The sequence below is a fragment of the Anomalospiza imberbis genome, chromosome 3 (genome assembly GCF_031753505.1).
Source record: "Anomalospiza imberbis isolate Cuckoo-Finch-1a 21T00152 chromosome 3, ASM3175350v1, whole genome shotgun sequence".
NCBI classification, from domain to species: domain Eukaryota; kingdom Metazoa; phylum Chordata; class Aves; order Passeriformes; family Viduidae; genus Anomalospiza; species Anomalospiza imberbis.
Window position 1 is genome coordinate 22,403,045 of NC_089683.1, and position 27,428 is coordinate 22,430,472.

The following is a 27,428-nucleotide window of genomic DNA, read 5'->3' on the forward strand; positions in this document are numbered from 1 at the left end:
GACTTGCGAATTGACTGAGAGGAGAGAGTTTATGGGATGCTACACACAAAGGTTATTATTTATTTGTCATTAAATGCATCAATGTCTAATGAGGAATGGCTGGGGGAGCTGGAGTTGTTTAGTCTGGATAAAATGAGGCTCAGAGGAGATCTTATCACTCTCTACAACTGCTTAAAAGGAAGTTGTGGCCAGGTGCAGGTTGATCTCCCAGGTAACAAGCAACAGTACAAGAGGAGAAGGCCTCAAGTTGTGACAGGTGAGATTTAGATTGAATATTAGGAAAAATTTCTTCACTGAAAGAGTGGTCAAGCATTTGACCAGGCTGCCCAGAGATAGGGCTGAATCAGCATTCCTGGAAGCATTTAAAGATGTGTAGATGTGTTGCTTAGAGACACAGTTTAGGGGTGGGCTTGGCCGTGCTGGGTTAACAGTTGGACTCAAGGATCTTAAAGGTATTTTCCAATCTAAAAATTCCACAATTCCTTGAATAATTAGACTTGCCAAATTGTATTTATGTATAAATAACAGTAAATACCAGTATACACTCAAGTGGAAACAGTGCACATCTCCTTGCAATACATGCAACATTGGAAAAAGTGCCAGTACATGTTAGAATATTTTTGAACACAGATTTGGTTTTACTAATAAATTTACTGAAATTCAGCCATACAGCAAATAGCAGTACCTTTCACTTAACCAAATATCATAACTAACAACAACCAGTTTTCTCTTCAAATAATAAGTAGGCAGAAAACAAGAAACATCATTAGTATAGAATCACACTAAGATTTCCTACTGATACTTGCTAAATTTTCTAAATTTATTTTTGCTTTATTTTTTTGAGTCTGATCAATAATCTCTTCTTTTTTCACAGAGAACTGGACTGTGTTCCTCCTGATCTATGTGAAGGCACAACTTCTGCAATATCACCAGTTTATTCTGACTCAGACCATGTCTAATGTACAAAATCCACCCAGGGTCATCACATTTAAAAGTTTGAAAAGGGAGATTCTGCTGCCCAATTATTCCACTCTGCTCTGCACTGATGAGGCCTCACCTTGAATACTGTGTGCTGTTTTGGACACCACAATCCAAAAAAAGATAGTAAACTATTGGAGTGAGGCCAAATGAGGGCCACAAAGATGGTGAAGGGCCTTGAGGAGAAGCCATATGAGGAGGAGCTGAGGGCATTTGGTCTGTTCAGCCTGGAGAAGAGGAGTCTGAGGGGAGATCTCACTGCAGTTACAACTTCGTTGTGAGGGGAAGAAGAGGGGCAGACCCTGATCCCTTCTCTGTGGTCACCAGTGACAGGACCCGAGGGGATGGCCTGAAGTTGTGTCAGGGGAGGTTTAGGTTGGATATCAGGAAAAGGTTCTTCACCCAGAGAGTTGCTGGGCACTGGAACAGGCTCGCCAAGGAAGCAGACACAGCACTAAGCCTGCCAGAGTTCAAGAAGCTCTTGGACAATGCTCTCAGGAACATGGTGTGACTCTTGGGATTGTCCTGTGCTGGGACAAGAGTTGGACTTGATGATCCTTATGGGTCCTTTCCAACTCAAGATATTCAATGATTCTATGATTCTGCAAAAATATCTACTTTCTCCTAGAAACAGGAAAATAAAATAGCAAGGCCTATAATCAAAAAATTATAGAGAGGAACAAACTATTCATTTTGAGGTATAAATCTCTTAAAAAAGTATAGGCAATACATATTTATCTGGCAAAAATAAGTAAGTCCAAAAATCTTAACAAGAATAGGAAGAAAACCTGCTATGACATTATGTCTTTTGCTTTATTTTCATTTTGATATGAATGTATTGTCCTCTGGCTTTGTGAAATTGTTCTTCCTGTGACATTATGATTAAACACTGTTTCATAAACTCTGGTTTATACTGCTGAAATCCATCATGAAGGCAGTGACAGCACAGAAAACTGCAAGGTTCCCTGCCCTCTAGCCAACACACTTCTCTGGTCTCTTTACAGAAGAACACCTGCATTATGCTGCAAGCTCTTCACTTGTTATCTTTCCGGTGAGCCTGAAACAGTGATAACAACTATTAAATAAAAGAAGAGTAAAATGTTGAGATGATTGTTGCATGAAAAAGGTCTGGCCAACCTGACAATCTCTGTCTAAGTCATTCTTCCCCTCGATACGGAGATGATTCCAGTAATCAAACTCTGCATTTTCCCTACAAGTTCTATCTCATAACAATACTGGAAAATATAAGGAATGAGAAAAAATCAGGTTACTTCCTGTTGAAAACAGGGCATTAATGCATAAAAAAAATCTGCATAGAAGCAAAGTAATGACTGAAGATGTGTTAAAGCACTTATTGTCTAGTACAGTAGATTAGCATTAAGCATACGTAGATCTGATGTGTAAAGCCTATTCTCACTTTTAACTTTATGGGTGATATTTTTAGAAACATATAGGGGCATGTTTTAAAAGGGTAGTTAAACTTTTGTTCTGCAGACTGCTGCAAGGATTAACTATCAAACAAGTTAAAAATCTTAATGACTAACACATAGACATGTGGCTGACTGATAAAGACTCTAAGGCTCATAAGCCCAAGGGGTTTTAGATATTACCTGCTGAGTTGAAAGCTATGTTTAAAAGATTGTGTAAAGAGTCTGTTACCTGTACTGTAGATGAAATCAATGCTAAAATACTCAATGCTCAAGCCAGCTGAAGCTGAGAATAGTAAGGACCAGGTTCTTGGGTTTGGTGGTGCTTCTTAACTATTTTTTTAAATCCACCAAGTGCTGAACCATTGCTTTTTTCCCAACATACTTCAAGTCTATCCACATCTTTCTTGGGTCAAGTAGCAGACAAATCAGCTTGCTAATCTGTGTTAATTCTTTCACAATATACAGCAGGTGTATTAATGCCTTCCTTGATTCTTGATGAGATCACACTTTAGGACTGAAGTTTTTGTTTCTATTTAATTTAAAGTAGCATTATATTGGTGTCATTTTGTGTTTTCTAAAAAGCTCCAATCAAAATTCTCAATTCACATTTCCAGAATTTTAAATCATTACTTTATTTGACATTAGCACCCTTTTGAACATATATATATTTTATTTTAACATTTATGAGATCATTGTCCATATGTCACGTTAAGCATTGAACATTCCAGCTTTTCTTTATTTAATGAAAGCCAGGAGGAAAATTTCATCTTAAATGGGCTACAATACCATTTGAGGAGTTTACTTTGTAGATAGAAAAACCCTAAGGAAGTAAAATCAATTTAGGCAGTGCACTTAAATTATTTAAATTATGGAGGCGCCCTTGCAGTTTGCTTTTCCCACACTATTGCAGCTTTCAAATCAGCCCTAGTGGGGCAAATTTGCCACATGACACTTTGAAAATTCTATCATAACTTACTATAAACCTTGTTATAGTTCAAGACTGAGTAAAAATTCCAATAAATAGAATTACATCCTCCCCCTTTAACGCCATCTTCCTGAAATTGGCAATTAGAAACATCTTGCTAATAATTTATTCCTCCATTTATTACTCTCTCTACAATAGTTCTTAAAAATATGAGGCTCCTCTTTAGTATTGCACCAAAATGAGGTCATTAAATGAAGTCCTAAAAAATTTATTATGTAAATGCTTGCAAGTTTCTATTTACTGTGATACCAACACCAAATCTATAGTAGTGCTAAAGCAAAGTGAAAGGGATAGTAATAATTACCAGAAAATATTAATATTTTAGAATAAGCTATTTTTTCTCTTATATTTATATATACACACACAGTTCACTATGCAATCTGTGAATTTCTCAGATTTTTTTATTATTCACCTAGAAGCTATCAGCTGACATTTTCCCAAGTAATAATCTAGGAAATGTAGAAAATGTACCCAAGTAATAATCTACAAGAGAAGATAAATGGTGAGAAACATACAGAAAGAACACCAACACTCATGTTCCAATGAAAGCAAATGAATGTGCTTTGTGAGGTAACAAAGAACTATAGGAGCATAAAATATTTGGTAGCACTTGCCTCCTTGTGCAGTAAATGTGGGCTTATGGTCTCATTACCAACCCCATCAGGCTGCACAGCGTCATTACAAAGATATTTTATGCAGAATATTTGAAAAATGAAAAAAATGCACAGGGGAAAAAAAGGAATATAAGCAAAAAATTCAAGGACATTTTTCAGGTATGATATACTATCAATAGTTGCAGACACTCCAGGAAAAATGTCTACACAAAAATCTTGATATTTTTGATTTACAAAGATGACAATTTAATAATGAACAAACCTAATAGTTCTTATCAAGGGAATTACAAATAATTTGTAGAACAAGCAAGGTAAGAAAAAAAGTGGAGATTTATTTTTAGGATTTTATTAACACAGTGTCAGAATGTTCTTATTTGATGCACACTCTGTAAGAAGTACTTCCTATCAGAAAAAAAAAAACAAACAAACATGAATTAAATGATAGAATAGTAATGATTTTATGTTGCTTTATTTATATATTTGCATTGTGCAAGTAAAACATTCCAGTATTTATTTGCATGTATATATGTTCAGAAGTAATAGCAAATACATTGATTTGAATTCTATACTACATGTAAAGAAAGTGTCTTGTATTTAGGTATATTTAATGTATATTCAGCTGTGGCTCAGGAAGACTAATTGATTCTCTGTTAAATAAATTTGTCTGAATCCCTTTTACTCTGAAGAAATTGAGTGTAAATATGTTTTTTGTCTCTGTGGAATAATGTCACAACACCAATGGGTACATTGTTTTGCTGAATAGTGTTGTAATTACATTAAGAAACTATGAATAAAAACTTTCTGTTTTATTCTCGTTAAAATTAAAAGTTAACATTTCAGCTGACCATTCTTTTATCAGTTTTTAAACTCCATTTAAATTATGAAAATCATTAGGATTCTATATTTGTACACTGTATACAAATCTGCTTTCTGAAAGTACATAAAGTGAAAGGAAAGAAAAGATTAAAGCTAAACCAGAATACATTGATGGAGATCTAAACAGCAAAAACGAAGAAACTGAGGCAGACCAACATGAAAGGACAAATCACAGGGGAGGAAGAAAATGGTGGAGGAATTGGAAGTGCATGAGCAGCTAATAAAATTATCTAAGAAAAATGCTGGAGGCAACAACCCAACACACTGCAACAAGTCAAGTATGTATATGACAGTGGATGGATAATAAATACCAGTGATGAAAGTGAAGTTGTACATGTTTTTTTATAGTTTTGTTTTCCCACTTTTTAACCTTTAAAGACTATCTCTGGTAATCGGGAAATAAAAAGGCACTTATGTATTAAACAGTTTTGAGGGGGAGGGGGTATTTTTTGAGTAGGGGATCATTTTAACTATGCAATAAAAAAATCAAAGAGGAATAGTCTGGTTTTGTATTGCAAGATATCGGCCAAAATAATGACGAAGTTTTCAGATATACAGTCTGAAAAAGTATATCTATGATAACGGCAAATACTTTTGTTGCATTAAGTATTCAACTAAAGAGTCACAATAATAGATTTATATAATTCTGACCCAAGCAGATACAGAAGAAACGTATCACAGTGAAATATTACATTTTGCTTTCTTTTGAAAGAGTCCTCCATCTGGTATTAGAACATGAGGAAACAGATGCATTAAACTTTGAAAATAGCACGCCTTTTTGTGTTTAACAAAATCATTTGGATCACTTCAAAGGTTTTGATTTTTGGTTTGTTTGTTGTTTTTTTGTCGACACTTTTTTTTTGGACACTGAAACTTTGTTTGCCTTGAGCATTGCATTACCATCTAATACATTCCAACTTGTCTGAATTATGGACTTGTTCAAAAATCAAAGACAATATCACAGTAAACATACTGCTAAGTCTCCTCTTCCAGCTTTTCCATTCTTTCATGCATATGCTTCTATAGTTTCTTTCCAGAAGTCTTACTTATTGTTTTTTCCCTAAATTGCCATTTCCAACTCAATATGTCATACTTAGATCCATATGAGGCTCATAAAATTCACACCCTACAGTTAAATCTCAGTGGTGTGAATCTAGCTGATATCCTGACAGCAAATATGAGATACTGAAGACAGATAAGGCTCAGTAGTTAGTCTCCTTGTCTAAAAAACAGAATGGAAGAAAGGTCAGAGGGAAGGTAAGTAATAAGAAATAATAAATGCCTGTATGTGGTGCTCGGCAAGAAATTCTTCCCCCGTCAGAGTATAGTTACACTGTTGGTTCTGTAGATGTTAAACCTCCTTTTATATGTGACAGGATGATCTGATCAGCCATTTGGAGGGACAGGAGCCTTGACTATAATGAAACTTTGAAGAAACAAAATGTGCCCACTCTAATATTAAGCCTCCTAATTGGACAAAAGAGAACTTTTAATTCCTTGCAGAGTATTAAATATGCATAAACTACTTATATGGAAGACAAGTGTCACTAACAGATTATGTCTGAGCCACCACAAACTTTTGAAGCAATCCATGAATCAGCAAGATAATCTCACTCAAACCTCTTGCATATTATCATATGCTACCCAGTAAGACTGCTCTTTTAGAGCATATTGCAAGAATGAATTATCTTTAAATAAATTATCTCAAAATCTACCATAACAGTATGTGAATTCCCTAGGTGTGAAATGGGGAAAGATTTCCTGAATAAAAATGTTGTTTTGAAGTTCCCCAGCTATGTGCTTTGAAAGGCAATAAATCAGAAATACCATTTTATACCAACATATTTTTATACCAACATATTGAGGCATAATCCAACTTCATACAAATACCTGAGAGCTCAGACCCATAAAACTGTATGTGAAGTTTCCCATTCTCACTATAATTAATTTAAATGTCTTAGTTTGTGTCAATTGTAGTGAATAACTTTTACTTTTTATAGAAGATGGAAGTTGCTAGGCTCAAACAAATACTTAATATATCTGTGCTTTGTACAGTGCAGAAAGTACATCCTTCAATAAAAAACACTGTAACTGGGACATAGTCTTTATTTACCAGGTAATTAAACTTAGCAATATTGCAGCCCATAGCACATCTACTATACCACAATCAGCAATCAGTCAGGAAAATATGACTAACTTTTTCCTTGACTACTTTAAAGAAGTCAAGAATACAGTTTTCCAAAAAGATGCACAGGAAATATATGTTTTGTAATTATGAAATTACATATAGATTATACATTCCCTGCCATAGAGCAATTCATTTAGTCAGCATTTCATTGCACAGAAGTACAATATAAGTAAAGTCTCTTTTTTTTTCCCCTACAGGTAGGGCATCTCTATCCTTTACTGAATTTGCAGAAACACAGTAAAAGTATTCTATTATGACCTCTGTCTTATGCATAATTAGATTACTAATTCATAGTTATGTATTAAGAATCATTACTGGAAAACAGTGGATTGAAAAGAAATTATGTAGGGAGTAAAATAACTAACATCTGTCAAAATACTTACGTGTATTGTCCAGTTTTTATACCAAGAAATCTTATGTTGAGATTCAACAGCGATTAAGGTACACCATGAAAAATTCACTATTAACTCATTTAGCAATGTGGAATTTTGATTACAATTTGCTGTACTTCATTTAAAAATGTGTTTAAAACTTGAAAATTTTAAGTTAGACCTATTACTCTGAGTGGACATTTTCATACATTCTGCTTTTCTCCCCTCTAGTGCTCAGTGTATTTTCGTAACACCTCTACTCTGTTCCTTTTGGTATTTAAATGAACATACAGACTTGCATGTGCTCATGCATTTGGGAAAATATATATGAAATATTTTTTAAGACAAATCCAAAATACTACAGTTTCACTTGAGACAAGAGAAAAAGCATACCTTTTCTGGATCAGTTGTTGTAATGACCCACACGCAGTGTGCGTTGTCTTCATATTGAACTGGATAATTTGGAGACGTGATAATGCCACTCGGTCCACGTAAATTAGAACCACATGTTCTAGCTAAAATGATAACCAACAAACCAGATTGCTTTAGACTGGGTGCTCTGTTAAAAATAAATATTGTAAAATCGCCACAGCATTAGCAACAACTTGCCATGAAAGTATTACTATGCTGATATATTCCATAACAATCTACCCTTAAAGATATTTCAGCCAGACAAAAAAAATCCTGAAAATTTAACTACAAGGGAAGAAATGAGCACTTTTCAATTAATCTGCCCAACATTTACAATACTTTATTCTCAATTTATGTAGACTAAATACTCAAAATTATCATATCAATATTCTGTTTGGAGAGAGATTTACCCTTTCCAAATGGATGGAGGGAGCCTTCTACCCATGAATGTAAGAAGGGCCAGTATGTGCATGTCCTTAACCTAAACATGATCTTCTGTGGTGTCTTAGCACTTAACACCATAAAAAATATAATTAAAAAGGAAAAAAATAAGTTTCAAGGCAGTATGTAGTCTGACTTTGGTAAAGCAGATTCAGTTGTGAAACCATCACAACCTCTCTGCCACACTCAGCAAATCCAGATAGTCAGCATTTTAAAAATACATTACTTAGCAGATTCAGTTATCTTCTAAAGAGAATTAAAGATAGATTTTGCAAGAATATTCAAATTTCTCAAAATATTTAAGTATCTAGAAACATTTAAGAATAATGACATATAATTTCCAGTGACACTGATTTACAGAACTCACAATATTTCAAAATGGTGCTGTCATGTTTATCATATTGCTGTACTTTGTCAACATGCTAAACAGACAGTCTAGATCATAAAATTTCTAAGTACTTAGATCTGAATCTCAGAATCTATCTATTTATATTCCACTACCTTCTGATGTAATTTCGTCCCTTCAGTTACTTAAGTTCCAGTACAGGTAAGAGGAATTACTAGATTCTTCAAAAACTTGGTCATTCTTTTTCTGAATATTGGAATAAAACACCTAAAATATTTCTGGTACTTTAGAAAATTTTAGTTTTCATCTCTCTCTTTGGCTACCTCCATTCTAAAGCATGAATTATGAGTGTTTCTTTACTTCACGAACTGCTGGGAGGAAGCCTAATCTTCTCCGTGAATAGAAGTGTGATTGGTACAAATAGGAAAAAAGGTACTAGATGAAAATAACTATCAGATTTTCTATCCTTCCATCACAATATACTACCAGCACTTGGTCCTTTGTTATGATGTTAGAGACTAGACTTTGAGAACTCGTAATAATTCTATGACAAGATTAATCAACTAGGACTCAATTTTCTGTGGAAATATCTATGTATGTATGCAGGGAGAGTGGAACTAGATGATCTTTAAGTTCCCTTCCAAATCCAATAATTCTATGATTCCATGTTTATGCCAAAATAGCTACCCACCAATTTAACTTAAATCTCAGATGCATCACATGGAAATCTTCTGTTATAATCCCAGTAGAAGTCTAAAAAAACCCCTCATCTACATAGGAAATTCTAAAAAAGCACAATTAAACATTTATTAAAAAGGTGTCTGTACTTAACATGGAAAAAGAAAGTCACAGAATCACTTAGGTTAGAAAAGAGGTCTAGGTTCACCGAGTATAAGGCTTAACCTACCACTGTTCAGTCCATCACTAAACCATGTTCCTAAGTGTCACAAAAAACTAATCACATTTAAGTATGCCACACTGTGTTGCCTACTAACAATACAAAAAGCTTGGCATGTTGCTGCTGTATCAAGCAATCTATATTCTTTTAATTGAGGGAATAACAAGGACAAATTCATAGGATCTGAAATAAGGATAATTTTCTTTCTAGTAACTGATAGAAACACTGTACCTCCCGGACCATAACTATCACACAGTCTATTGCTTTATTTCCAATTCTTCCTGCCTAAGGTCTTCTATAGCAGAAACTAATCCAGAGGTGCAACTTTGTAGCAATAAAAAACCAGGTCCCTCCTCTAGCTGTCCCCAAAGAATAAAGGCTAAGAAACATGTCCTTTGAAGAGAGGTTTTTGAGACAAGCTGTCACTCTTTTACCTTTTTTCTATTCAAAATTCTAAGATAAGGTTCAAAGAATAGGGAGGGGGAAGGGGTGAAGCCAAGCAAGAGGCACAACTGAAGCTGAGCCCAGAGGTCTGTTTAGGAAATTGAGTGATTGCAAAAGATTGCATAAAAATGTTAGATAGCCTTGTATACTGCCTCCAGAAAACAGGAATGGGTTGCTGTAAGGTTTCTGTGTGGAATTAAAGGAAACTGGATTTAGAATCATTTACATTAGCAAACAATTTACATTAGCATCAAGCAGTTTTCCGAGGGCAGTGTCTGGGCCTTCCCACCACTCCCTGCCTGTGACCCAGGTGTGGTGGTGGGGTGGGCCTAGAGCTGCACCGCCAGCATGAGCATGAGTGACTGGGACCCTGGGACCCCAGCCACTGTTGTGCCCTTTAAAGTAATGTCAGGAACTTGTCAATAGCAAGATGGTTTCCTTGAGTTTTCATCAGATTCCAAAGTTTGAGCTTTGTTAATCACCATTCTGGGATAGGTGCAAGCATCAGCTTCGTCAGTCAGACTTGTACTCTTGAAGTCATTAAGCTCACAGTAGTCATGTGTGCTTTATCAGCTTTTCCACTTTAAGTTGATGATAATTTAGAAAATGTGACAAGCACTTTTTGCACTGTGTATTTTACTATTTTTAATTGGTGCCTATATAAACACTGTGAATCCTGGCATCTTGGAGGTCAGTAAAGGAATTAAGAAAAATATAGACTGCAAATAAAACCTTCCTCTTTCACTCCTCACAATCCACAAATAGGCATGCCATAATACTGACCAAGAATTATACACCATTGAGAAGTGAAGCACACACGTGTTTATACAAGTGGAATAAATCGAATCTGGCAGCAGGAAAATAAATTTGGAATTACAAAATAACTAGGTAATGAAAACTTTTTAGAGAAGTATATGAGTTTTATATAAATGAGATTATGTTTTAGCTCATTCTTGAACAAAAAAATTGTTTAAGTTCAGGTGTTACAAATCCTCCAGTGTTTCTTAAACCAGTATCATTTGCTGCCCTGGTAACCAGCATTCTGGTGTAAGATTTTGTGTGTACAAGAAGTATCACTTTGATCTACCTCAAAAGGACAATAAAAGTATCTCTAACAGTTTGTATTACTTCATTTTCCTTTTCCAATAAATAGTGGTGGTTTGCCCTCTTTATCCTGTCTAGATTGTCTGGTTCTAGGAGAATATAAGGGAAGCATATTTCAAGGGTCAAGGCTCTCATTGGCATGTACAATCTAAATGTGCAACCCCAAATAATTTTTCTATTGAGATAAAAAGTTCTGTACATAGAGATCCATTCTTTTTTTTTTCCTATACACCTCAGTTCTGATGTACTTTGGCAGAATTTATATATTCTTATGTGTTTTTGTTACAGACAGTAGACCACAATGGAAAAACATGCAAAATAATAAAAAGCCTCTTCCAGTGTTCCTCCATAAATGTGGGGCAGGCAGGAATTTAAAGCAGGGGGAGTCTAGATGCAAAAACATTTAGAAATAAGTTAGAAGGTCAGGTTTTATGTAAAATTGAGCAAAATAGATGAACAAAAAGGAATTTACTGAAAAATCAGGACTAGGTAAATACCTGGGACTGATCGGAACATAGTATGATTGTGAGAATCTCATATTTGGGAAATAATTTAGAAAAAAATAACACAAACCTAACTAATTAATTCTACTTAAGGTAAGTTTATCATGACAAAAGGAAGATTAAGTTAAATTAAAACTATTTAAAGGCAATTTGCTCCCTAAATTGATACTATTTCTACAAATTTGATTGCATGCTTCAAGTAACATAAAAATCTTTGTACATTTATAATCATATATACACATATACATGAGATATTGTTCCCTGTTGTAGTTTGCTTAGTTTTGAATTTCAGTATAGCAGAAACTATAAATTACCCTTCCAAACTTTACGAAAAATTCCAAAGAATAGAAGTTACCTCTGCAAATTGGCCGGTGGTCACTCCAGGCAGCCAGTGTATCGGTCACTCTCTGACAAGTGATGCTCTTAGAACCTTGCAGCACATAATTGTCTTCACAGGAAAACTGTACACTGGCACCCACCCTAGGAGAAAAAGGGGAGAAAGAAGGAAGGAATTAAATATATTTTAATATCAACATACTCAAATAAAATGCCAAGTGACAATATTTCAAGATCCAAACAAAATTAAGGTGCAAAATTCTACACTATCAATATTGTATTCATTAAAAAAAAAAAAAAAACTATACTCTAGGGAAAAGGTCTGTTATTCAGTTTGCCCACATTTTAAGGAATACAAAACAATTGTGACACTAAGTTCATTCTTTTACAGCATGAGTTCAATGAATATACAGATATATATTTTATCTAAGAAAATATATAAACACAATTCTTTCAGGCAACGGAACTTAATGAATAATTTCAATATTGCTATATTCATTCAAATGAAAGTATAAGCAATTAGATATAGAAATTTGTCAACACATATAACCAGAAAATATTAATTTCAATCAATGGCAGAAATTCATTAAATATTCCTGACCTTGTTGAAATTTCCTCTAAAACATTACATTAAAGGATAAATTTTTTAGGACTGAAATTTTACTATTACATTTGTAATACTGAAATGTATCCCTTTGGATTTATTTATGCTGTCCAATTATTATGAAGATTTTCAAAAACTGTATACACTTATGGTCTATATCACAGAGAGTTTTCTTAAATAGTATTTACATATCTGGCTGCTCCATTTATTATATGTGACATTCTTTGTTTCCCATCACAATTACCTGGTTCTGTCTGGTTTCTTGCACTTTTAAATTTGTATTTGATTGTCCCATGTCATGAACTAAGTGAACTCGATCAAGTAGATCTCTCAGTTTAGTCTCTGTAAGTTGTTGAGTCCTAGATACCAGAGAATTGCTATGTGGCACTCAGGAGGCTCAATACTTAAAACTGTGTTGTGAAGAATTGCATATATTGCCATCACTGTCACAAGCTCATTTCCACCCTTCATGGGCAAGTATTTTATTAGTTTCTCAGAGAATCTCACAAACACTAACTATATTGTCTATTGATATTATTATGTGCTTCTATACTTTTCATTATTTCAGGAAATTTTAATAGGATTTTTTCAGTTAATTCTAAAATTTTAAAACTGCTTTTTCTATCACTCTTGTTCTTGTTTTCCTATCACAGTTCTTGAGCTGTTAAACTCAGAAAGGCAGGGAAAATATTGGCCTTTTTCTTCCATAATTCATGCAAAATACACAAAATTCTTGAAGAGTAATGTAAGTTTCTAAAATTGTGTTCATTTTATCATTGTCAAAATCTTCAGAACATTCTTAAAGCCCTCAGAAAAAGAGACCAAGCATTTTTCTAAATGAATACCTCAAATTAATAAAATTTAGTTTATTTTATTGGTAAAGAAAGTATTTCTCATAAATCTGACATTTTAATAACACAAACACATATTTTAAATGACATTTTCTTCTATTTTCTAGAATTAGGATCTCTGTATTTCTTTTTATTGGGAAAAAAACAAAGAGGTTACCTAGCAGTGATAAACTCAAATTGAGAACTAAAGTATTTAAAAATAATTTTGGATAAAGACTATCCCACAAGTGTAATGATGCATGAAGCAACATGAAAACCAACATTTCCCTTAAGTTTGCTACTATCAAGGCACATAAGAAGAATTACAAAACTATGCACATACATAAACATAGAGTGAAATTAAATGTATAATTATTGGATGTCTCCAACAGCAATTTATAATTTAAAATATCTGAATATCCCCTCCAGAAAGAAAAAAGGGGATGGAGGGAAATGAACAGGAGGAATACAAATATATTTATATCTAATGAAGTAAGGTAAGGATTTTATGTTTAGATTGGGTTTTGATCATTGTAGAAATACTTTTAAAGTTTTTATTAATGTATACATAAAACATTGCATGCTAATTTAAGCTATACACTCATGATGATTCAATTTGCTTCAATATAATTCTACAAAGTATATATTTCAGAGGGTTGGGGTATTTTTTTCCTAATGCACTGGATCTAATGCTTGTATCTAAGGATCTAAGGGCAATTAATATGAACTTCATATATTTTACACAGTGGGTATAATCTTCTGAAATTTCTGAACACAAACTAAGGAGCACAAAATAAATATGCTGAATACAACACAATAAAAACAAAGAAACATAGCAAAAAATGTCACATTAAAGAGCAAGGCATGAAGTACTCCAAAGCTCCTTATGGATCTAAATAAGCGTCTTAGGAAAGGGGTTGCATCTGGATCACAATCTACAATAAAACTATTCACACATCCAAATTGCTGAGTCTTTCCATTGATTAAGCTTGACAGCTTCCCATTTAAAAAGGGGACATCCTTTTGAAGATGTCTTATAGCTTGTTTGATATGTGATTTCAAAGAAAAATCCTAGTTCATTTAATATCCACTAATTAACATTGAAAGATTTTAATTGAATTTGGGGAGCTTTGTTGGTTTATTTGGGGTTTTTTCACATTTCTACCTCCGTAGTCACTGAGCAAATCTGTGTGCACTGGAAGTCTTGTGATTTGCTTTATTACTTCTCTCTGTAAGTGTCAAACACAGGGAAGAAATCTGTTTCCTCATTTTTCTTTTTCTACTTTAAATTAGAAAACCATCCAAACATAATCTCTGGGTTTCCAAAGAAGGCTAGAATTTGACTGGAAGAAGCTATTTTTTAAAAAAGAAATTACTAACATAAAAAAGTTCATTTAATTTTCAAAATCTGTTTTGAAAATTTAAAATCCATTTGTTTTACAAGTGTTGGTGAAATTGTGAGAAATTACTACATTTTCACATTATCACACATACCATATGATATTTAAGCAAAGCTGAAACAGTATTATTTAGATATATTTCTGATTTCATTTTAAAAATTTGCTGGTTTGCAATGTCACATAAATTCTTGACCTCAAAATTATATTAATTATATTCTCATTACTCTAGCCAAGTCTGACTTGCCATTTCTCCCCCAAAAAGAATCTAAATATCCATTGGGTTAAAATCACTGAAAATCATCTCCCTACTTCCTAAAATGAACACAGTAGAATCATGGCAGGAGGAGAGAAAGAAAAGGTTAAGATTTCAATACCTTTTTTTTGCTTTATTATATTAGAAGGAATGCCATTATTATGCTGAAAATGATTAAACCCTTTTCAAAGAACTTGTCACCACTAAAACAGTTGGGTCTCAGGATGTCTGGAAAATAAACCCTCTGCCTTTCCATCAATCCCACTTAAAACATGTCTTTCAGTAGACTGGAATAGATTTTGAATAATGTGCATTTTCACATGTTTTAGTTCAGATTAATATTCACAGTTGTCATTCTCCTGACAAGAACAATAGCTCCTTCTGGTGTTTATACTTGCCTCTTAGGAAAAAAAAAATAAATAAATATTGCCTTTCTTTACTCTCCAGAGTACTTTTATTACATTGGAGAAATGCAAGCAGCAGCAAATATTATTTCTTCTTCTCCTGTGGAAGAGCTTGATTTGTCATTTCAGAGAAACAAAAACCAAATTCCAGCCAAAATCTCTGTTTAAATGTCCCTCTAGATTTAGACAGTTAACTTTAAGATAGATTTAAGTTTAGTTTTAAATAGATATTAACAAATTTTAAAATACATGAAAAACATATGTTGTTGCGTAATGAGTTTTTCAGATACTAAGTAACATTTAAGTGGAAAACAAACCATTATCATGTTGTAGTATGGGTTGGTTTAGTTAGGGATTTTAATAAATGTTTGTTAGGTTGGTACTCTGTACCCGTATTTCCCCCTCACAACGATTTGCCCCAAGCTGTGTACCGCAGGAGCTCTTACAGATCAACCTTGTAACCACTCCCTCCTTCTTCACAGAAAGTTCTGTGTCAATCACCCAACCTTTGCAATGCTATTTGTCCCAGAACACTGTACCCACCTCTGTTATGTTCCCATAGGTTGTTATGTTCTATGTCACTCCCCTGTTGTCTGTCCCTATTGGGCGAGGGGGTTTTCCACCCCTGTCTGCCTGCCCCCTATATAACTCAATGCTTTCTTTGTCCCGGTGCCATTTTGCCCTGCATCAGCATTGGGAACAGCTGCTCCAACCACCGCTGTGGCCACACAAGAAATAAAAGTTCTCAGCCTTGCCGGCAAAGTGTGCCTCTCTCGTCCCTTCGTTTCCTCTCAGTGTGGAGCTACCAAAGCTGCAAACTCACGCTGGAGCGCTCAGCACTAGCAGGGAGGCGAATGCCATAGCCCTGGACCGCCCGTCCACGTGGCAGCTACAGTCTCTGCAAAGGCAGCTCTAGCCGGGTGTTCCTGCTGCCAGAAGCCGTGGTGGGTGAAAAGCCACATTCATTTCTCTCAAATAATATTCAGAACTGGAGGCCCAAAATATACACACAATTAATGTGATCAAACTACACAACATGTTTTATTTATCTTATGTTATACAATGTTGCTTGTTGAACACATTATACATTCGTTTATCCTCATGAACAGTAAGATACACTTGGTGAAATGAAAATTTTATAAGTGTCTGGATGTCATGGAGGAGGTAGGGAAATAGCCTTACTCTGTCAGTTTAGTAAGCTCAAGCATTGCTCATAAGTAAGCTCCAGTCATTTAAGATACCTTTAACACACATTCATTCCTAAAAGTCTGTGTTCAAAACATAGTGGTTTGCAAGGTTCTTTGACATTCGATTCCCTTGGATATCTTAAAATGTACTTTGAGCTTTAAGGTTATTTTGGGTTTTTCTTCTTGGTATTTTTATGCATTGCTGGAAAATTTGTTGTTGAGCTCTTCCCTGTTTGGGTTCACATGTTTTGGACCTTAGAACTGGTTTCACCAATATTTTAGTTTGCTTTCTCTTCCAATTTACAAACTATCCCCTAGAGGTGAAAATAAGTCATTTTCTTCCTTACTTTCTCTGAGCTTATCACTGCTTTTAAACCTGCTGATGTTTCTTAACAATTGTTCATATGCCACTGATTTGGACCATAACTAGATGAGAATCTGTTTGGCCAACAACGTATTATGAACACATAAAAGCTGTATGACATTTATAGATTCACAGAATAAAATAGATTAGAAAAGCACATCATCTAGTCCATTTGAAGCAAGCCTAGTTGGAAGAGAGAGAGCTCAGAGACCTGCTTGAGTGAGTTCTGAATGCCTTCTTGGATGGAGATTCTACAAATTCTCTCACAAACTTCAATGTTTTACTATCCTCATAGTAAAAAACATTATTATTTTTTTAAATCCTGAATCTAGTAGTAATTTACCATGTCCCACCTTATTTCCATTACCTTTAGTCCTGTAACTGTTAGCTATTTCCAGAGATGCTTTTCTCTCGCCACTGATAACAAAGTGATCCTAGATACTGCCTCTAATTCTTTCAACTAAGTATTTTATTTGGAGGAATTCAGAAGTGGCATGTTCTGCATCATTTATGGAGGGATACTGAGGCATGCCTGCACAAGCAGGAAAGTAAAATACTCTCCAAAATAACAGTGGGAGCATAAAGGTATTCCTTGGATGAATACACAGAGGCACTTTAATACCTCTTGAAAAAGAGTTATATTTTAGCATTTTTACCTAGTCTTCTACTGCCTGATGCTTCTCTCTGCAATTCATCAAACATTAATAAAGACTTAAACAGAAATTACATTTCTTTTCCTAAAATAGCAGCCCTTTGACAGGGGCTGCTATACATACTGCATTTTTGTGTCATGCAATTTCATTTGCAGTAGATGTGTTGACAAGTTGAATCAGAACACCGAGAAGAGGATATCAGCAAACATCTAGAAAACTTGTGTCTCTAGCCTAATAATTGAAATCTAATTTCCCTTCAATATTTTTTAAAACACATTGAACTGCTGCTCTGCCACTAATGAAGCCATGACTTTGCATATAACTGAATCTTTTAATGTTGGAGTTCTCTATGATTTCTCAAACTCCTTTGAGGATAAATAGAGAAAAATCTGAAAAGTATGTCAGTCAGAAAGAGAAAAGATTTTTAATTTATTTTTCCTGTCAGTTATGGCCTAAGTTAAGAAGAGCCTTGATTCAGGAGGCAAGTTGTATTAATTTGCTTTCTAGAGTTGCAGAGAACTTGCACAATTCCTTCTAATTCCTATTAATTGTTCCTGTCTCTTAGGTCTGACTATCCATTCTCTGCTGAGCAATTTATAAACCTCTGTGTGAGCTGGAAGCTCCCATCTTCTTCCTTTGACCCTTTTCTCTGCTGCACCTTCAAGTCACTGCCTTTTTTCCTCAATGGGGAAAGATCAAACTTCCTCCTTTCTCCATAGGGGTCCATTTAACCTTGTCTTCTTTTTTTAATATAACAAAAGGGCAAAACAAGAAAAAACAGGAGATGGCATTCATATCACAGCCTCAGACACTGAGTTTGCTATGTTGCCCAAGCTTTTTAACAGCTTTTACAAAGTGAGAAAACAGATAATACTCTCTGTATCTTCTATGGATTTCTGATTTTTCTCCAAAGGTGAGATTATTATGCTCTAAAATTCTTTTTTTAAATGCATTGATTTAAAATATAACTCAAGCAAAAACAATTCAATATATGCAATTCAAAAAATCTATTTTGACAAAGGATCAATACATTTAAAACTAGGGAAATTATACTCAGCTATAGTTACAGACTATCTTAGGTTAGAATGTAAAACGTAACCAAAAGTATGTATTCTATCACCATCCTCATAAACTGTCAAAACCAGGCAGGGTAGTGTTCTTTAGCTCCTCCATGAATCATCCCTGATAACTCCCTCCAGGGGATATCTTCTGCTAATGGGCCATCAAGGTTTACTGCATGACTGATAAGATTACATCATCCTATTGTGAGATACTCCACCCAGGGGGAGGAACTACCATTCCTACCTGGATATAATCTGAGCATTGGAATGCCACAAGTGGCTTTATCCACTGAATTCTCAGAGGACAAGAGCTACATAACCACCACTGGACTTCAGAGGAAGACCAGACCCTTCTACAGGATCACCACTTCAACAGAATCACATCTATCACTTGAACAGGACTGCAGCCATCATTTAATCAGACTGCTACCACCACCCTGACCAACAGGATGTCAAGTTGTATCCTGACTCTGTCAGTTTAATCCAGTGTTTTCTGCCTTTATTTTAATTTTCCTATTAAATTGTAGTTCTGACTTTCACTGGTTTGCTTTCAAACTAGCACACAGGCTATGTATAAATGAAACAGGAAATACCTCCCTCTTGACCATATAGAAAGTTAAATGTACCTACCTGAAGTCAGAGCCTACTCTCTTTCCATTTTCAGGAATTCCAGGATCAGGACATGTATCAGATGCAATTGCATCCCCACCCTGGGTCACTGCAAAGTAAAGAAAAAAATGTATTAGGCATGCAGTTCTAAAGATGACTCTTTACATTTCCCATGCATAAACTGCTATTCCCTGAATGCAACCATATTTTAACATTTTTTCTTGAACCAGTGGAAATTATTGCCAAAAATAATAGCCACATAATTGATTTATTTCTGTATTATTTATTTTCATTCATTATGGTAAAAAAAAAAAAGGTTTTTTCTGTGGGAAATGATTGATTTCCAACAGTCAATCATTCTCTTTATGAATACACTAGAGTTCAAAGTTTTCCTCAGACAGGACAAAAAAATATCATGAAATCACCCTCTGAAATCTTCTCAACACACCACTGTAAGGTTAAGAAGTATAAGAGAAAATAAAATCATAATAAAACCTGTCTGTAATAAGATTTAAAATAAACAAAAGGCAAGAACCCAACTGTGATAGTGTAGAATTGTAGAGCAGGAATATTTTTATGAATTCCAGAATCATTTAAATTGGAAAAGACCTCCAAGATCATTGAGTCCAACTTTTGACCAATCACTACCTCAACTCAAGATAAAGTTAATTGCAAAAAGTATACATGATACCCTACTGAACAATGCATTTGTAGCTAGCTGAATATGTGTTCATGCAAATGAAGCTCAAATCTCTATTTTTTGTTTTCAGCTAAGAAATGAAAGGCAAGGTATCCTATACTGTTCCACTCTTTTTGCCCTCCATTCTTTCTCCGTCCAGACTGTCAGATAATTAAATGATATTATGCATATAGATGTCCAGACTTATGGTACTCTCAAAACAATTTGAACATTGTCCCCTTTTTTCCTACTAAAATGGGAATTAAGGAAAATGTGAAGTTAAAGGTTATTCTTCATAAACAAATTATGTAAAGCAGAAGACTGGATATACAGAAAACCCGAACACACATGTGCTTTTTATCTTGCACATATACACGTATGGTGCATCCAGCTAAAAAAAGGAAGAATTGATATAAAGACTATGTTGAGTTTGCATTGCCAGATTTTGGTAGCAGTGGTGGGATGGGGGGGGGGGGGGGGGGGAGGGGAACTACAGGGGTAGCTTCTGTGAGAAACTGCCAGAATATTCCTCCATGTCCAGCAAAGCCAATCTCTGGCAGCTCCAAAATGGACCTGCTGATGGTCAAGGCTGGGCCATTTAGAAATGGTGGTAACATCTATGGGATAACTGACTAAAAAAAGTGATGTATAAATGTAATTGCAGACAGAGAAAAGCAGGGTTAGAATGTGTGAAAGAAACAGCTCTGAAGACACCAGGGTCAGTGCAGAAGCAAGAGGAAGAGGTACTCCAGACACTGGAGCTGAGATTCTCCTGCAGCCCGTGGTGCAGCCCGTGGTGAGGCAGCTGTGCCTCTGCAGCCCATAGGGATCCACAGGGATGCAGATGCAGGACCTGCAGACCTGGGAAGAGAGGAGCCCACGCTGGAGCATATTTGCTGCTAGGACTTGTGACCCTGTAAAGGACCTACACTGGAGCAGCCTGTCCTTGCAGGACTGCACCCCACAGAAGAGTGACCCACTCTGCAGCAGTCTGGGGAGGACTGCTGGCCATGGGATGGATTCACATTGGACAAGTTCATGGAGAATTATCTCCCATGGGAAGAACAGCATGCTGGAGTAGGGAAGGAATCCTCTGCCTGAGCAGCAGCAGAAACCATGTGTGATGAACTGAACATAACTCCCATTCCCATCTCCCTGTGCAGCTGGGGGAGAAGGTAGAGCTGGGAAGGATGGAAGGGTGGAAGAAGGTCTTTATAAGGTCTTACTTTACTTCATATTACCCTGCTCTGATTTTGTTAGTATAAATGCAATATCTCTAATTCCAGTCTTTTTGCCTGTGATAGTATTTGGTGAGTGATCTTTCCCAGTTCTTATCTCATCTCATGAACTCTTGATTGTATTTTCTCTCCAGATCCAGTTATGGAGGGGGGTCATGAAGAGGTTTGGTGGGTGCCTAGTACCCATCCGGGGCAACCCCACTATAGTTATATGCCTCCAGTCTTTCTGTTTCCTTCACAAAAAACAGAACTAGTAGAAATTTGTGGATCATATTTTCCATCTTAAAAGATTTTTGGGAAATCTTTAAGAAAAGGACAGAACATTCTTCCTAAATTTTAAACAAAACAAAAAAAATTAATTGGAATTTTTTAGCTGCACAAAATAAATTACGCAAGTCTGAGAGGATTACAGATGACAGCATTACAGCTGAAAAGTGATGAGAGCTTAGATATAAAAAGCAGCTGGTTTTCCCACACAGTGATATGCTTTCACATTTAATACAGCAGCAAAAGGAGTGGTGAAAAATAGGATACACACAATCAGATTTTAAAAGCTATAAATCTTCATGTCTGTTTTGGCAGCTTCAGGGACAATTAATTTATATAGAAATCCAAAGATTTATATAGAAATCCAAAGATTTACCAGAGAAGATTCAATGAACTAAAAAACTGTATTACAGCACTATAAAAATACAACTGAGACAATGCATTATTATGGACCATAGTTCTTGACCTGAGCACAAGTCAGGTCTTCTGTAGAGAAGCAGAGAAGCAGCAACAATTACAGTATATTTCAGAGTTTGCCTTTTATTTATTTTTTTAATCTAGAATATCTTAAGAATACAGCAGTCATCTCTTTATCCACATATTTTTAACACTACTTATTGTCCTGCATACTCGTTCTTTACACTACATCAAGAAAGATTATGATAATATCAAAAATTTCTTTGAAGACACAACTGAAAATATAAGGTCTTACTTAAAAAAAAATATTTCCTATATTTCCTTCTAAATACAAAAGCCAGACACGAGTAAAAATTCAGCTCATCCGGACTTTTGTCCATGTATAGCACATGAAATTCACCATCTTGAAGACTCTCTAATTTCAATTTAATTTTAATTTTAATTTCACTAATATTACTTAGATTAATAAAGTTTTTTGTGTATGAATAAAGGCTTTCAGAAAAAGCATATACTGGCGAGTATTCATATATTTTATTTTGAAAGTTTAATCTTGTAGTTGCTTGAAAATTGTCAGCACTGAAACGCAGTTATATTGAAAAACCAGGTCTTTGCTACAAAAGCAGCCTGCTTCTACACTGATGTTTCTTAATTCTCTCCCCACTAGTATTTCTTTCACTTTTTCAGAAAAAAAAAAAAGTCAAATTTTTGCTACTTTTAGCAGAGAACTGTAGCTATGTTAGTGGACATGAGATTCAGTTTGGACTACTGAATCACCAAAACACAAACATAAGCAAAACAACTGATAACTATGGTTATTCAACTTACTAACTTTACTAAACATGAACCTTGTGGTAACAATTGTTATACAAGGTGGAGAATGCTACCTTTGCTACCATGTTTTAAGGACATCACACATCACATTGGAGTGAAGCCATCTCCTTTTACAGATCCATGTATATACAAAATGCCTAAGTACTTTGGGACATCAGTAAATGCTAAATGAAACCTCAGTCATAGCACAGAATTAAATGATCTTCCCAAATGGATGACAACCTTTGCAAAATTTTCTTCTCAGCCACTACTTTACTCTCACAAGATGTCAGCACACTTTCATATGAATATCAGGGCAGAGTGGTTCAGCCTCTTGCTTATCCAGATAAATACTATCTCTCTGATTAGGACAGGCATCCTATGTCTGGAACTCAACACATCTTCCTGGATGTCTATAGGCCTTGTTAAACATAGCACAGGTTTTAGCTTCTATTTTCCCCAGTGAATTGTCAAGTGTACTTTTAGCAGATGGTGTTTGCATGACATGCTGTCATGACAAAATAAATCCCCTGTAAAACAAATGCGCCTGATTTTATCTTTCCAGATCGGAAAAAAAAAAGAATAAATCTCTTAAATCAGTAAAGCAGTTTATTGCCTTTACTGGTTCAGAGACACCAGGGACTTCAGCTCACTTAAGTATATATTTTTACATATTAGTATGCTTAAAACCTTTACCTGCCAGTATTTTGGAATTTAACTAAAAATTATGTATTAAGATTTATTTTAGCTCCAACATTTATCATTCAGACTGAGAATAGATGGTAAGGGGCCCAAACAAATTCCTGTCAGAGACCTTTGTCTTCCTCTGTTACAATCCTGCCAGGTTTCCACTTTATCCACTACTATGAAGCATTATCCATTGCTACTGAGATCCATAACATGTGATGAGCAAGTATCATTGATTTGAGTATCTCTCTTTCAATATATATTTAAACTTTGCAGCCTCTACAAGCATTTCCTGGATACATCATTTCTATGCATCCAGTCACAAGCCCAACCTTTCACTGGTTTAATTTAGAAGAAAAAGACTTTTGTATGCTCTTGAAAGACCCATGTCTACTTTATACTCTTTCTGCACTGTATAAGGTTTCATTTACCTAGGATGCTAAAAGGTGCTTCATGGTTTTTGCATCTTTCTTCTGTTTTTTCCCATCTTTTTCATATCAAACTTGAATTGTTTCTCTTTATATTCAAGGCTCATTCAGAGACTGAGTGTATTTTAACTATAATTTCAATTTACATTTTAGAATTTAAAAATTTCAAAACAATGGTGTCAATGAAAATGGAAAGTAATATTCCTGTTAAAAGCTTGCAAAACTTATAAATAAATGTAAAGTATGCAAAACCTTCAGCAAAACAATGCACTAATTATCATGATTTATCTTAAAACTCTAACAATGTTCCCTTGAAATGAAAATATAAACGAAACATCTATAACCTTGTAATTGTGACAAATAAATTTATGACCAGCCTCTCCCAATATTTTCTTAGTACATTCTCACTATACCCTCTATGTTTAAAAAAAAAAAAGTTAAAGAGGCTATAATCCTGGTTAATATCAAAGTAAGACATTACTTTACATAGACAGTCCCTCATACTGCATCCCAGTTCTTCAAGGAACCATCAGCTAGAGGAAATGGTGAGTATTCCATGAATCTAACATAAAAAAAAAAGCATTTGAAGTCACAGGGCAGGGACAAAAATGAGGAAATATTCTAGTCAGGTTTGGGATTTTTTGCTTCTTTTTCTAACAGCAGGTTTGAGAACATCAAAGATGCTTCAACCACCACACAGGTCTGTAATACAGAGACAGAGCACTCTCAGTGGATATGACTTAACTCTGGAACTTCTCAACATGTCAGGCTATTATATACTGCAAAACTTAGACATTTTCAGGTCTTTCTGCAGAAATAATCGAAGAGTAGCTGTGAGTTCATTAACATGATTGACAGATTTACATTTTGTTTACAACCTCTAGAGTTAAGACTAGTGATTCAAATTTCTACTTGATAAAATCTATTTTTTCTTCACTGATTGAGAATGAATCAACAAGATTTCTTCTGTTTTCTCAGTTGGCTCATACAGTTTCCACAGCTTTGGAGGTCATCTTTATTGTTTTACTTGATATATGACACGGGAAATTCAGAATTCCTTTAAGATGTTTCACACACTCTGATTCTAATGCAATAGTAAAGAAGAAACACTGGCAGTAACTATAAACATAAATCAGATTTTAAAATATTGTAATCATAATAATAAACAATTACCACATACATTAACATTCTAATTTAGCTCAGCATATGGGAAGTGTTTAATCAAGGAGCAGTATTAGGCAGGAGGAAGGGCTGGTGAAACAGATGTTTCATGCAGCAATACAAGCTAAATGAAATCTCCCTTGTTATAATATCAGTACTATACCAGAATGCTTTAGATGCATTTGGAATCTGAAAATACACTAACAAACCACTCAGGCTTATGTAAATTATATTATGTAATACTTCGAAGGCTTTGACTTCAAAACAAAGTATCTGTGGGAGCTTGTCCTGGAAAAGACTGGCTGGACACTGGCCACACAGCCACACTGTGGACAACCAACATCAAGCCTCAAGAAATAAGAAGCCACAACTGATGACATCCAGGCAGCTTATGGTGAGGAGCAAAGGACACTGGGACCAATTGAGAGTGGCCATGCAGATCAACAGCCCATGGTTGGCCAGAAGGTTTCTAGAACATTTTACGAGAGACTATATATATGTGTGTCAGTCCTACTTCAGGGTCTTCTGTAGCAGCCTCTTTATGTTTTGTTTTGCTCCCTTGTTTGTACCCTTTTATTTATTTAATAAATATCTTCAGTTTTGGCACTTCAGTTGTACCCGTCCCTTCCTTGTTGCTGTGCCATCCTCGAGCTCCTGAGACCAGAGGGAGCCCCACAGATCCCTCAGGGTGTTGTTGCCGATCCGTCTCCAGCTGCTTTGCTGCTAGCTGGGTCAGAGAGATCACCGGCGGTCAGACACATGCCACAATAAGTATTATGTATAGATGTGTTATTCTGCATATCTTTCTTCAGTGGCTGTTATTAAAAATTATTGGGTGCTCATGCTTCAGGTTCCAACACCTACAATTCCAAATTTAACAAGTTATGGCAGTTTCTTTAGATAATTACTCATTCTCCTAGTGGTAACACCAGCCTTAGAATAAAAATGGATAACCCAGGAGCCCTCATTCCCTCCATAATTTGTTCTGAATACTTTTCAAATGTAACCAAAAATTGCAAGAATGACCTTTAAGAAGGCCTTGACAAATACTCCTTGGAGGCTAGACAAAAGACCCTAAAATTTACCATGGAAAGATACTGTAAAAAATGGCAGCTTTTCTAGAGCTGAGTGACAAGCTGTGGCACAGAAGAGGGTCACAAAGGTGATCAGCAGACTGGAACATTCCTCCTACTATGACAGTCTGAGAGAGCAAAGGTTGCTCAGCCTGGGGAAGGCAGGTTCCTTGGAGACCTCATTGTACCATTCCAGTGTGGTAGTCTGTTATTTTACAGTTTGTTCTTCTGTAGTACGTTTTGATATTCCTTGTTATAAGTTTATAATGGTTCATTCTATGTACCCTGTGGTGTTACATTTCAGTTAAATGGTATGCTCTGTCTCACCCCTCGAAAATGTATGGTTTATTCCAAGCCTGTGATCCTCCCCTGCAGTATCCTGTGTCTGTAATGCCATTGGCCCAATCTGTTCCGCGCCCCCTTTGAATCTCCCTGTTCAGTGTGCCGGGGGGACGGCTCGCTCTCTCTCCTTCGCCGGCTCTCCTGGCTGGTGCTCTATCAGCCCCTCTCAGCCCCTCCCCTTTCCCCCCTCACTCCCCTTTCCCCTCTCTCCCTCAGAAACCATGCTGCCTCCCGGGGGTAGGACCCCCAATAAACCCTCATCTAATGAGCACTCTCAGAAGCTGTGTGGAGTCTCCTTGCTGCCTGCTGCTACCAGTGAATTCACAGCCTAGGTGGACCCCCCTGGGGACACCCTGGGCCCCCCCACCCCCCTGAAATGCGCAGCAACAGTACCCCATTTGGCTTCCCTAATGGTTCAGTCCTGAGTTGTTTACCACAGTTTTCCCTGCCAAAATGCATGTCAATCTACTTGTCAATCCACCTGTATACCTCCCTTGTTCCCTTGTCTTACCCCTGTCTGTCAAAGATACCACACTCCTTTGGTTCTGGAGTTTTCCCTGTCTTTCATCCCTTCCTCAAAGCAGAATTGGGTTGTAAGGTTTAGTCCCTCCCCCTGTTGGCTTCTACTGGGGGGCCCTTACCCTGCACCCCTCCCCTAATGCCTTCCTCTTTGTCAAAGGCTGTGTCCTCCCCATGTTCCCCCTATCCCTTAAAAGTAGCCCCTTCAGGTTCAGATTTGTCACTTGCTCTGCCCCAATTCAAGATTAAATCTGTGGAGACTCAGGCAAGTGTCCCTCCCTTATTCCTTTGCCTCAGTTTCCTTGTGCTCTGTGCCTCTGCTCTGCTACCCATACCGCAGCAATCACCACCACCTGCAACAGTCTCGGCAGAGACTTGGGGGCGGCCACTCGCTTGTCTCCCCTCCGGCCACAAGCGTGACAGCTAATCGGTGAACCTCCATCCCGTGGCCACTGAGAGCCAGACACACTACAATACCTAAAGAAGGCTTATAAAAAAGAGGGAGAACAACACTTTA

At 36.0% G+C, this 27,428-nt stretch overlaps 1 protein-coding gene across 1 annotated transcript in view; it reads right to left on the minus strand.

The window, feature by feature from the left end:
* The window catches only part of CSMD1 (CUB and Sushi multiple domains 1), a 1,092,711-nt gene that overhangs the window by 322,764 nt on the left and 742,519 nt on the right, over positions 1–27,428 (minus strand). Inside the window, exons 8-10 of the mRNA XM_068183622.1 lie at positions 19,312–19,399; positions 11,945–12,069; positions 7,836–7,957 (exon numbers count right to left, since the gene is read on the minus strand). Coding sequence (XP_068039723.1) covers positions 7,836–7,957; positions 11,945–12,069; positions 19,312–19,399 — 335 coding nt within the window. The remainder of the gene's footprint in view (positions 1–7,835; positions 7,958–11,944; positions 12,070–19,311; positions 19,400–27,428) is intronic.